Source organism: Erigeron canadensis, chromosome 9 (genome assembly GCF_010389155.1).
Source record: "Erigeron canadensis isolate Cc75 chromosome 9, C_canadensis_v1, whole genome shotgun sequence".
NCBI classification, from domain to species: Eukaryota; Viridiplantae; Streptophyta; class Magnoliopsida; order Asterales; family Asteraceae; genus Erigeron; species Erigeron canadensis.
The window spans coordinates 2,611,594-2,625,156 of NC_057769.1; the positions used below are offsets into that span (position 1 = coordinate 2,611,594).

At 33.7% G+C, this 13,563-nt stretch overlaps 1 protein-coding gene across 3 annotated transcripts; it reads left to right on the plus strand.

Moving 5' to 3' along the window:
• Positions 1 to 614: 614 nt before the first annotated feature.
• On the plus strand, positions 615 to 10,772 carry LOC122582258. Of its 3 annotated transcripts, none has more exons than XM_043754625.1 (10): positions 615 to 1,054; positions 2,042 to 2,077; positions 3,054 to 4,052; positions 4,430 to 5,350; positions 5,641 to 5,793; positions 5,925 to 6,031; positions 8,282 to 8,651; positions 9,203 to 9,283; positions 9,387 to 9,532; positions 10,272 to 10,772. In XM_043754625.1, exons 1-10 carry the CDS (start codon positions 695 to 697, stop codon positions 10,675 to 10,677), a joined length of 3,579 nt encoding a protein of 1,192 aa, XP_043610560.1. In that variant the 5' UTR covers positions 615 to 694; the 3' UTR covers positions 10,678 to 10,772. The 3 variants fall into 3 exon arrangements, with proteins under 3 accessions (XP_043610560.1, XP_043610561.1, XP_043610562.1); XM_043754626.1 differs by having other exon boundaries at positions 8,282 to 8,639; XM_043754627.1 differs by lacking the exons at positions 9,203 to 9,283; positions 9,387 to 9,532; positions 10,272 to 10,772 and having other exon boundaries at positions 8,282 to 8,288; positions 8,362 to 8,467.
• The last annotated feature ends 2,791 nt before the right edge of the window (positions 10,773 to 13,563 follow it).

Sequence of the window (13,563 nt, forward strand, 5' to 3'; positions counted from 1 at the left end):
TATATCCTCCAAACCCTGTATTGTGCTCTTCTAATAAACTTCAAATTGTTACATATCATCAATACTTACAAACATCATGTCTTATTCATCTTCCAACATCGACACATCTCTTATGTCTCTAGATGATTATATGCGCCGTATTAGAATCTCACTAGTTGAGATACAATCTCACACCAACATCTTTTCTGATGAAAATCTTGTTTCACAAACTTCTTCCTCCAAAATTTACAAAGCACGACTCATCACGCGATCATCAAGAAAATTACTAGTCGATATTGTTGTACGGACATGTATCCAACAACCCATTGCTTTCTACGAGCTTATTATTCTAAAAGATCTCCGGCATAAAAATATCGTTCCTATTTTTAAAATCGTTGAGAATGTTGATGATACATTAAATGTAATGATCATAAACAAGTACGAGGCGAATGAAAGTCTAGACAAACATTTAAGTAGTACTTCAACGATGAGTTGGATGCGGAGACTGCATATATGCGTGGGGATAGCACGTGCGTTGACTTATCTTCATTATGATGCACATGAGAATCATAGTGTGATACATGGTAACATCAAAAGCTCCAAAATATTACTTGATCACCACTGGGAACCCAAGTTACATGGTTTTGGATTCGCTGTTAGAGATAAAAGGAATCAGCTTTACCTTACGGATAAATATAAAGGCTCATTATTATATATGGATCCAGCATATGAAACCACTAGAGGTTTGACTAATAAGTCTGATGTTTTTTCCTTTGGTGTTGTTCTGTTTGAAGTCCTGTTTGGAATGGTAGCATCATCCGTTGTAAGCACTCCAGAGCACAATGATAATTGGTATTTTGCTCGAATGGCCCGAGCCGGTTACGAAGAGAACACACTGGATGGGAAGATTGATCCCGAGCTACGGAAACAAATGAACTTGGAATCATTAAACATTTTCTCCGAGACGGCGTATTTTTGTTTGAAGGAACAAAGGTCACAACGTCCAGATACAAAAAAAGTTCTACAACGACTTGAGCGAACATTGGAACTTCAATACAAACATGATCTAAGTCTTGTAAGTCCATTAATTCTCTCTTTTTTTTTTCTTTTTTTCTTTACCTTTTATAATTATTATTAAGGATTAGCGATTTAGTGTCCTGAAACTTTGAAAGTAATGAGCTATAGACGAATATTTATGTTTTGCAATTAACTATTCTAAGTGTTTATTGTATGTACTTCGTTATTTTGTTCATTTGATCTAACTGTCATATAGAAGCCATGTAGGTGCCAAGTAGGCATCACTATATCAAATGGACAAAACAAGCTCATTACATACATTGAAATTCCAAGTAGTTTATAATACTCCATCCGTTCCATATTAAGTGTCCTAGTTTGATTTTTTGACATTTTTTTTTCAACTTTTACCGTAAATGTTTTTGTTTATGTTATATAATAACAATTAATATAACATATATGAATTGATTGAGTTTTGAATGTAGTTTTCATTGATATAACTTTTATCAATTAATATATAACACAAACAAAGATTTTTACCGTCAAAATTGAAAGAAAAAAACTTTATACAATTATAATGGGATAAAGGGATATAACATAAATATTTGTGCATAGTTTATTACATTTACTCTAATATATATTTACTTTCCAATTCTACAATACAAGATAATTAAAATATAAATCAAAGAAAAATAGTTTTTCTCATTAAGGTTTATTTTTTCTTTCCCTTATTTATAACTTCTAATTTATTTTTTTTCACCAGCTTTTTATATGTCCACATTATTTTTATATGGTTTTATAATCCAGTTCACTAAAAAAAAAAAAAATGGAGGGAGTATCCTTTGTCCCATTCTCTCTCTCTCTCTCCCCCCCCCCCAATTATCTTCCCCTCTCTATATTATGATTTACCTTGTGAGAGAGAGAGTAGCAGGAAGGATGGATTACGAGATATTTTTGCCATCTCATATAAGAAATGGTACCACACTCTACTTAATAACATATATTTTTGCTAAGCTAATTCCCACTTTGGTGATTGATGATATTATAGGAACATCCAGAACGTACTTTGTCCAGCCACTTGAAGGTAATGGTTTGATTTTATTAAGATTTATTGTGGTAAATATTAATTATCTGATGTATATTTTATCTGCATTTCGGGTTACGACATGGTAAAAAGGGCTTTTCTGGAACTCGAGTTTCCAAAACAATAATTACATTACACTTATCTATAATTATCTTCAACATGTCATTGAAGATGATAATTCTAATTTCTCCCATTATCTATCTATCTATCTAATTATTTGAGATTTTTTTAAAGATCACAAATAGTTTATTGGTGGTTTGACTTTTATAAGTTACATATTGTTTAATAATTCATCTTTTTAATTTATCTGTCTAAAATCCTCCTAATGACATGTAGAAAATTAAAGGATAAAGTTAAGAAAGAGATTTAGTGGAATCTAAGTGTCACATTCATGTAGTTTTTGGAGAATTTTTAGGTTAATGTTTAGGATGATTGATCAGCATTTCAACATGGGATGAGATATCTTTATAATGAAACTATAGATAGGTATTCTGTAAATGCGGCGGCGGCGGCGATGTAGTGGCGACTGATGGTGGTGGTGGTGATAACAGCGAGTAGTGTAGTTAATTGATGTAAAGTAGTTAATGTTAAGGAATCTTTTCTTGAAAATACTTGGGTTACTAAGTGAAAATGTATTCTTAACTATCTCTATACTAATAGAGCAAAAATAAGCCAATGAGGTTCGTGGCTCATTGGTATGGTCTTTGACCTTGGGGAAATCCACCAGGTTTTGAGTTCCACTTCTTACAATTGTAGAGATGGATTATTGGGGAGAGTTTTTCAAGAGTCCTGGGTCCGGCCCAGATTTACATGTAATTTAATAGATTAGCTTGTTGTTAAAAAAGAAAAGCAATAATAAACAACATTTAAAACATTTTAATCACCCCCATTAACATTTACCCCAAACCTAATTTTGGGCTTACTCTTTAACACATGGTGCATCACTTTGATTTTCTTGTAACACGTAAATTTGCAGGTAAAAAATTTGGATCACTTAAGAATTCGATTGAATGATATACGATTAGCGACAGAAAATTTTTCTGACACATACTGCATTGGATCGGGTGGATATGGTACGGTGTACAAAGTAAAACTTGGCCATTTTGACGGCATAACTTCATCAACAACCACAAAAGATGAGAATAAACCTGAATTGCCAAAGAAATATAGCACTGTAGCTATTAAACGTCTCTTTCATAGGGTAGACGGGCAAGCTAAACAAGGGTTTTTAGCTGAAATTGAACTGCTTAGTAAATGTAAGCATCCAAATATAGTTTCTCTTATTGGCTTCTCAAACGAAGAACAAGAAATGATTCTAATTTATGAATATGCTTCTAATGGAAGCCTGGAAGATTATTTGGGAAATAGTGATAAGATTACTAATCTTAGTTGGGCTCAACGTATAAAAATATGCATTGATATTGCATATGGGTTAGAATACCTTCACAAAGTTATAGAAGACAAAGAATGCATAATACACAGGGATATAAAGAGTGCAAATATTTTATTGGATGATAAGTGGGAGACAAAGATTGCAGACTTTGGGCTCTCTAAGTTACACCCTACATATGACCAACGTAGCACCTTTATTAGTCATAATATTGGTGGTACCCAAGTGTACATGGATCCAGAATATGAGAAAACTGGTAACTTGAAAACTAGCTCTGACATTTACTCTTTCGGAGTAGTTTTGTGTGAAATATTTTCTGGAAACTTGGCATATGATGACATGTACAATACAAAGGGCCTTCCATCAGTAGCACGACAATGCGTTAATGATAGAACTATAGAGAAAATGGTAGATCCACATTTGAAGGAAGCTGATGAAAATATTTTCGGGCTAAATGATGGGCTCAATCTGGATTCGTTATACACATTTTTAAAAATAGCAAGTCAATGTGTAGAAAAAGCTCAAGTTGACCGTCCAACAATGGAAGTCATCATCAAAGAACTTGAGAAATCTTTGAACCTTCAAGTAAGTTATTGTTTTCATTATAAAGAAATTCCTTCTTATCATGATAATTTGATCATTGGAATGAATAGTTTTTTTGTTGGATGAATCAAAGGCCTTGTTTGGTTTTGTAAAAAAAAAACCCTTAATAACCTCTTAAATCTAGTTCCGAGGTTTCAAGATTCAGACTGTTTGTCTTTTCTTTCACATTTAGATGTTTGAAATCTGAAACTCTTTTTTTAAAGAGGTTGTACGAAGATCTGAATTGAACGACAAAAAATATAAGCCAGCAAATACCATTTGCATTCATCATTTTATGGAGATAGTTGTTTCATATGAAGTGGATATATTATATCATTTGAGTTATACATTAAGCTGACAGTACATATTGTGATTCACAGAATAACAACACGGACAACCTCCAAATTTCACTTGAAGCCATAAAACTGGGGACACAAAACTTCAGTGATTGCAACTGCACTGGAAAAGGAAGATTCTGGAGACTATATGAAGGAGAAATTCCACTTGCAAATGCTAATGGAAATACCCCCATTGTTGCAAAGAGATTTGATAGCGGGTCGGATGAAGGAAACTCTCAATTTATGAGAGAGTTGAAAGTTCTATCTGAACGTAAGCACGAGAATATAGTTGGTCTTGTAGGGTATTGTAACAAAATGGGTGAAAAAATAATTGTTTATAAGCACGAGTCTAACAAAACACTCGATAAGCATTTGGAAAATGCTACTGATCTTACATGGATGAAACGCCTCAAGATAGGCCTCAATGTTGCAAATGTCTTGATATATCTTCACACGACTAGCATTACAAAAGATACTCCGATAATACATGGAGACATCAAAAGTAGTAGCATTCTACTTGACGGCGATTGGAGGGCTAAACTTTCTAATTTTGAGGAGTTCTCATATGCTTTGGAACAAAAGAAAGTTGAACATATCGATGATGATAATTCATATGGATCATTGAGCTACTTAGACCCAAAGTCCAAAAAGTTGGGTTTTTTAGATGCATATTCTGATGTGTATTCATTAGGTGTGGTTTTATTGGAGATGTTATTAGGGAAAGTGGCGTGCGCAGAGGAATTTGAGGGTCAGTACTCCAAGTCTTTTGTCTATTTGGCTAAAAGCTGGTATAAAGAACATACTCTCGACGAGAGGATACTTGAGGGTTTAAAGGATAAAATTGTGCGACGATCATACGATGAATATTCTGCCATCACCTTTGATTGCCTTCATGATGATCATTATTATCGGCCAGATTCTAATAAGCTGGTTGAAAGACTTTCATTGGCATTGAAATACCAAGTAAGTTCGTTGTTTATAGTTTATGTCATTTGGGCTTTGCCTTCAGATCGAGACAATGTTACATCATCACAAACACACAGATTTTTGATAATATTATTTGGTAAGATGTGTTACATGTAGAAAGGATATATATATATATATATATATATTTATGATTAATTTGCAACCTGTTATTCGTTCTTAATTTTCTAGATTTGTACTAAGGTAATATTCTATATAAAGTATTTGTTAATCAGGAATGACATAAAAGCGAAATTTATTAAACTATTGTTTTAATTGTTAAAATACAGGAGGATTATGAGATCTGGTGGCCCAAATTCCCCATGGACTATGAAAAATTAGATTATTTGTCAGGTGCTTCTGTGGTACCCAAAACTATATTATTGTTTGAGGATTTTTACAACATGCTACGTGATGGATTCTTATTTCAAGAAGGCAAAGCGGTACTATATAAACCAATAAAACTAAATACAGATTAATTGTCAAAAATGTTTGCTAAAAAGGATTGCGCATAAATCATGCATGCACTGGCTTTACTATAAAGATTAGGTTTAATTTCTTTGTTGTATAACAGTGGTTTTCTTTGGGGAGCAACGGAAAAAGAAATGTGATGATATCAGCAAAAAAACTTTCATACACTAACCGTTGGCAACGCAAGTGGCGATCAACTACGGAATCAAGGTTCAAATCTCTTTCTCCTTTTCTTTATCGGTATTTGTTGCATGTATCTGGAAGTAATTAGTTCTTGGTAAGGTACACTTAGAATTAAAACTGGCATACTTATTTTAAGCTGACATCGACGATTATCAACACTAGCATCTTACCCCTGTATAATTCAGTGAATGGTTTCATGCGGTTTCTACTTTTGTGTGTGGGTGTGGGGGTGGGGGTGGGGGTGTGTGTGTGTGTGGGGGGGGGGGGGGGGGGGGGTGTTTGACAAAACTTCGTGGTTGTGGGGTACGTCTCTGACGATCCTTGACTTGCAATCCACGTGCTTAACAACATTTTTACTTTGAGCTCTCCTTCTGCACACGCCACTAGCCGCTACATCAACACTTGTTTTCCTGAACCACGTAAGCACCGCTTCTTTCATCCTTTGTGCGTTCAAAGCAACTTGACCTTGATGCTCTTTCTATCTGGCTCTACCTTCTTGACCATTATTTAACTCACGATCATTCATTAGCAGCTCAACCTCAAGCTGAATGCGTTTGTTATCGTGTACGCCCTAAAATCTTGCTTCCCTCACTTGGACACCATATTGTAGTGGTTTACTAAGAATTATCCATTGAAAAGTATACCTACGTGTTGTCTTTCCTTGAAATTTTAAAAAATTGAACCTACTTAAATCAAGATAAAACCCAACACCTTAAGGCACTTTCTTGCTTTAAGAGCATCTGTTCCCTTGATAAGAGTAAAAATAATGAAATCAGCCAACATTCCTGGAAAGTGCATCAGTGAGCAATCTACAACCTCAAACTAATGCAATTCTGGGGGAGAGATTCAAAACGCAGTAGATCTCCCCAAGTTATGAATTGTAACTCCAGACAATTCACCAGCACCCACATAAGACAATCGTCTTGCAACTTTGATAGTCTTCTAGTTGCCTATACATCAATCTTAATCCTCCCTAAACTGATCATACAAGTCAGTGGTCACACAGTCCCTTTTTCATCACGAACCAGGATTCAAGTGATGAGCCTTCCCAAAAGGACATGACTCAAACGTACTCCACAACGCAGACCATCAGTTCAAGTGAGAAAGTGTTTGAAGGTGCTCTTCACTTAATCATTATGAAAAACTTTTTCACAAATTTACCACACAAATCCAGCAAATGATGATCAACCCTCATCTCGCTCTGAGAGGTGGTCCAGGACCCTCTGATACTTTTAACCAAAAAAGTAATATTTTTTTTTTGTATGGAAAAATAAATGATGTCGAGTATTCAAGGGAGGCTGCTGCTCCCAGAAAATAAAGAACACCTATAATTATCTCAGAAGGAGCAGAGGATGAAGAGGATCAGACCCCTTGATCAAAGAAATTGATCTTGAGGTCGCTGAAGGACTCAAGCCTGTTCCAAAATCTTCTCATAAGATTCATAGATCAGCAGCCGCAGTTGATAAAGATCAAATTGATCCAGCAGAGATCTGTGATCATGCTGTTAAACTCGAAAGGCTGAAAAATGCTTGATCCAGCAATGATCAGTTGATCCAGCAGAGATCAGCTGATGTCAGTAGGAGCAAACTGGACTTCATTGCACTTCAAACAAAGGAAAATCCTGAACGTGTCACTGAAACATCAGCTGTTAATCATCAACAAACAAAGATTAGAAAGAGAATAAAAAATTCTCTGAGTGACCCACTGTCACAGCAGCACATGACCCAAAACAAAAGTCTCCGATGAATGAGTATTAGGCAACTGAAGTCCCAATACTCGTCAGAAAACGATTCATTACATTGAATGGTCAGTTGTTAAAATTACCCCAACTTTCAAATATTTAACCTGACACTAGACGTGGTAGCATATATTTATGCCACACATACCTGGATACATACAATCTTAAAAGTAGGATAGGTATACACCTACAATCAACAGAATTATAGGTTCATACATATTATAGGCATTTTTGTATAGTTACATACATTTTGAAGCCATTGACCCAAAACAAACACACCATAGATGTCCGTAATTGTTGGCCATGAATAAAGACAACAATCAATCAAGTAATCTAGATAATTGTTAGATTTTACATTGAGATTTGAGAGCTATCAAATTCTTAGATAGAAGCTTGCACAAAATGAAGTAATTTAGAATTTTAGATAAAATACATACTACATTTTTTTGGGTTAAAAGAATTATAAAATTCGTAAATAGAAGCTTGTACGCGGGGAAAAAAGGGCTGTCACAGAATTTAAAATTTTGTACCATCTGCAGGTTTCAGGTAGTAGCGAAAATGTTGGATATATCGAATCTCAAGGTCCAAATCAAGATAAAACCTCAACTTTTACTTCCAGGTGATAACTATGGGGTTCATCTAGTCTTTAAGTTTCGTGAACCAGGAAAATGTCTAGCTAAACGGATGTATGTGAACCTTAAGTACAAGAGGGGGAGCGATAATTTACATTCAGATTTTGCCACATGGAGAGAAGACGGATGGATGATGATTGAATTGGGCCAAATCTTGAATTACAAGGAAGATACTGAATTCGAAGTATTACTGGAGAGCTTTTCACGAAGCTATTGCGGAAATAGCGTTTATATTGAAGGCATAGAGTTTCGGACCATAGACAATGCAAGTTCCGGAGTAACTAAGTTTCTGTTTCCATTCTTGATTTTTTATTTATATATATATAGGAAAAGGTTCATGTGAGAACCATTTGAATTGGAAGAACCATGAGAACTTCTATATTATAACTTGATGTTCATATATGTGAGCATATTCGTTCACATATGAACTGTCAAATTATATTTATGATTATCTCTGTTCATATGTGAATAGTTCTCACATGAACTTTACCCTATATATACACACATTTTGGAACATGGTAGATAAATTAGGCCACGGTACAAGTTCATATCCTACAATAACCACTTGCTACTGATTGTTTTAATTTTCTTCGTTCCAAGCTGCAGGTCGTTCCCCGGCCTTAGCTTGCGGGGGAATATTAAACTATGATTATACATATTGTTAAACTAAGTTGAGCTAGGTTTAAACATGTGTCATTAGTAGAGGGTGCTAGTTGTTACTTTGTTTTCTATATATTTTCTCTTGTAATCATATTCTTTAGACAATCAAATAATACAATATTTGGCTTCAATTTTAATAATAAGTGTATAACGAGGTAATTTATACAGGAATATGAACAAGATGGGTCTAAAGAGATCGAGAAATATCAGGAATCTCGAAAATGTGAAGAAATCAAGAAACCTAACGAGGTTTAAAATATCCTTTTTTTCACATCTTTTGATGTTATTTATATAGAGAATAATTTTAGGTCTTTGTGATTTGCTGATCAAGTATCTCAATTTTGGTGAACAGGAGTACGTGCTAGTAGGAGTACATTATTTTTACGAAAAGATATGTTATATGCTTTCAGAAAAGGATCCATACGATCCATTTTATTCTTATTCATTCGAAAACAGAAGCCTAAACCCTTTTCGTACGATATATCTAGCCGATTCCAGGTTTGCTTGTTGAACAAATTCCATATATCTTTTTTTTTATACGGTAAATATTGATTACTGACGGGCTCACCCGATCATTTCCACGCTACATAAGGAAACCACCATAGGTGGGAGAAAACCTCCTGACCCAACATGAATACCCCATAATTTTTTGTTCTATGTGGTACTTGAACCCATGACCTCCCCATTATTGAGTCATTGGGTGTCTCACCTCAACTACTTGAACCAAGGATCATTGGTGTCTCCCCTATTAAACTAATGGATTTTCTATCTACCTCATCCATTTATGTTGAATCTAGTTTGTCATAAACTAGCTTTCATATATAATTGAATTCCAGTTATTCTAAACTACCTTATTAATAATGTAAAAGTTTGTAATGATATGGAAAAAGCTTAGGTAAAGCATGCAGTACTTATCTTAGGTAAAACATGTGTATTTTAGGGGGGATTATGTAAAATTTAGGAAGGTTTATTTATGTTTATCAAATTTAAATGTTTAATTTGTAACTTTTATTAACATGGCAATACCTAAGATAGGTAAAGTCATAGATCATTTCATATTGATACATCAACCTATGTCTTTTTCATGCTCACTTGCTACACTTACACATTTCACATACCCTGGTCTTTAAAAATCACAAAAGTTTTACCTCTCGGCTCATGGGATTTTCAAGATCTTATTAACATTACTCGGTCTTTAAGAATTATGTACTCACGTGAGATATTATTGTTCATGCAGATTTCAAAAGGGAATTGAGCTTTCAAAGCGACAAATTTTTAGTGTTAAGAGCAAAATTCCATGTCAAATGTTGTTACCAGGTTTAGATTACATGTGTTACCTTGTATATAAACTTTCAGAAACATGTCATGGGTTGCATTGTCCTGTGAGAGTAAGGAATGTTTTACAGTGGAAAAACAAAGAGATGAGACTTATCTGTTTTAGACCTCCAAGCCCATGGAACTTACCTGATACTGATGGGTCTCCAAAAGCAAGGGATGATGGATGGATGGAGGTTCTTGTGTGGAAATTTAACTCAAATTCGGGACGTAGAATGTATGATATTCCTATGTATTTGAAATTCATAACTTATGAAGGAACCATGTCCGGCCTTATTGTAAGCGGCCTTGAGATTCGGCTAATATAACAACAGCTCAGAACTTAGAAGCAATCATATTCCGATGTATCTTAAATTCATAACTTGTGTGCAGAAGTTTTTACTTTCAAGCTTTTCTATTTGTATATCACAGTTTCAAGTAGCATATTATCAATGATGATATTAAGACTTGCACAAGACCATGGCCTACCATATTTGTTTTCATTTCAAGATTCAATACCAAATTGCAGCAGCAGTGTATACCACATGACGACAGAAAAACATAAGCAAGCCTGTTCCTTGTAAGCGTGTACAAGAACAAACTCGTAACAAACAGTAGTAGTTACAAAACATCAATGTAGTTGAAGCAGAAAACATAACACCATAAGACCAGCATAAAATGAGTTCTCGCACAACGCCTAACTATACCAATATGAAAAGATAGCCAATGGGTTGGTGGCCCAAGACCTTTGGGAAATCTATCAGGGTTCGAATCTCACTTACTACATTTGTAAGAGTGGATTATTAGGAGGTTTTCGAGAGTCCTGGGTTTCATCCCAGACATGCATGGTTCGAGCACCGCATACTGTCCAATTAGATGTAACTGTGGTGTCTTGAATGCTAACTACTAACTACTAATTACTAGCTTGTTTAAAAAAATAAATAAAAATGAAAAGATATTCATATATCAGAACAAAATATAATTTTAGAGTAGATTGATACGAAAGAACTGAAACATTAAAAATATGAGCTCATTACTTGGAACATAACTAAAATCATGTTAAAAGGAGATCTATTTTTGGAACATATATTTGATTTCTCACTAAAACATTTGACCAAAACTCATGAGGGTCATGTCAAGTTATTTGGGCATGAGTATTTTTTACACCGCTGCAGTAATATGAATAAATAATTTGATTTTATTAAAAGTAATTTGATTTTGTTTTGATTAACTGATTTTGAATTAAACTTTATTAGAGTACTAGATAAGGATAAGCAAGAGGAGTCCTTAATCTTTTACTAAAAATATTGTCCGTGCATATCAGCGGATAGTTCCTATTTTTACTCATGTTTTTGACTCCAGACTTTGAGATGTGTGATCGGTGAGTGTTACAATTCTGGCGAATTTTTTGAAATCTAGATAGAGGAAAATGAAGAGAAAGAGAAAGGGGGAGAAAAATATTAAAGGATCACATGGACCATAGATATTAATAAACTCTTTGTCATGTTCTTGACATACAATTTTTTGTTATATTTAAAAGTATGTCAAATGACCATATTGTCCTTAGTACAAAATGAGAATATATGGTCTTGATCTATCATGCTAAAAATGAACGGCTAAGATCGTGCTTTAACTTAAAGTTTAAGTCTTAAAAATCCTAGAAAAAGGTAGACAATATGCTTTATATATGATTATAGATATAGATATTGCATTCGTACCTATACAAACACCTCAACGGATACCACAACATGAAAATTAAATCCGATCTAGGACGATGATAGAACCCGGTCGTGCCAATAATTTGTTAGGCTACTTTCCCATGGAGTCCGCATGTCACCAAGTGGTTTATCTTATTAAATACATTTACACTATGCCAAATGGTTTTTTAATTATTAAATACATGTACATTATTTAAATAATTTAAAATGTAGTATAGATTTTATTAGATTATATGAAACACCTTATTCAGGTTTTAGTGGGTTATTGAGGTAATCTTAACTTATATATTTTGTATGGTTTGATATATGGGTTATACATATAAATATTTGAGTGACCCAAATAACTCATCTGTATATGAGTTAAACCCTGTTATAAATTAACCTTTTAAAAATTCCATGTAAATAGATGACTACAAAAAATGTGATACTTATATGTGAAAAGGCATGTATGGAGGTTGGCAAACCTGTTAGTAAACATGTAATCCAACACGATCGACCTTTGTATGCATTTCCTTTAGAAGTTTATCCGGAACAGTAACCAAGTAGATTTGATAGAATCCTTTGAGCTTGCAAATGCTATAAGATCATTTAAAATGCACCATGAAAGCATTCTCATTACCAATTGTTTTTTGATGAGAACATGTACAGATATATTATTAGTAAGATTTGTTAGAACCCGAAAGGAATCGTTAGTTTCATTCGGGTTAAATTGGGTTAAACGAAACCCAACCCAACTCGAATTACCCGAACTCAAATAATCTGATTTATGATTCAGGTTTAAGTTACGGGTTAAGTTATAAGTATAAAACCCAGATAACTCGATTAACTTGAAAGATAACATCCCTACCATTAACATATATAAAATGTTGCCTATAGCAACAAGTATTAACCATCAACAAACAAACCAGTTTCATTACTTGAAGCCCTCCTTGCCTTAAAATAAATGTTGTTTATAGTTTTTAAGCTTGATAAATAAATTTTCAAAATGAAATGATTGGAAGTAAAGAAATGCTAGAGTGATGAACTAATTACAGACATTCTTTTACAAACTCATTCTCCACCAATAAAAACAGAGAAAAGAAAAAGAAAACAAATTTCAACATAAATGATTCATTTCATAAGTTATGTCAATTTATAAAACTATGTTTATAATTAGTTTGTAAATATAATATTTCTCTTGAAAGTCTTCTAAATCCTAAGGTATGAAAACACAAAAAGAGGCCTTATCTTTTGCGTATGACATCGTCACTCCTTTTGGCAATATCCACTAATTTGAAACTTAATTTGAAAGCCATACTTAGTCATTACAAGAATAATAAAAAACTTTTTAAAACAAAAACAACTAAAAACTCTTTCACTTCTTCTAATTTTATTTTTATCTTTAAATTAAATTTAAGAAAATAACTGATTGTTTAAATTATTTATATATCTTTCTTCTTAGATAAAAAAAAAAAACTCAAAAACATAACCGATGTTTAACTAGACTTTGTAGGTGCT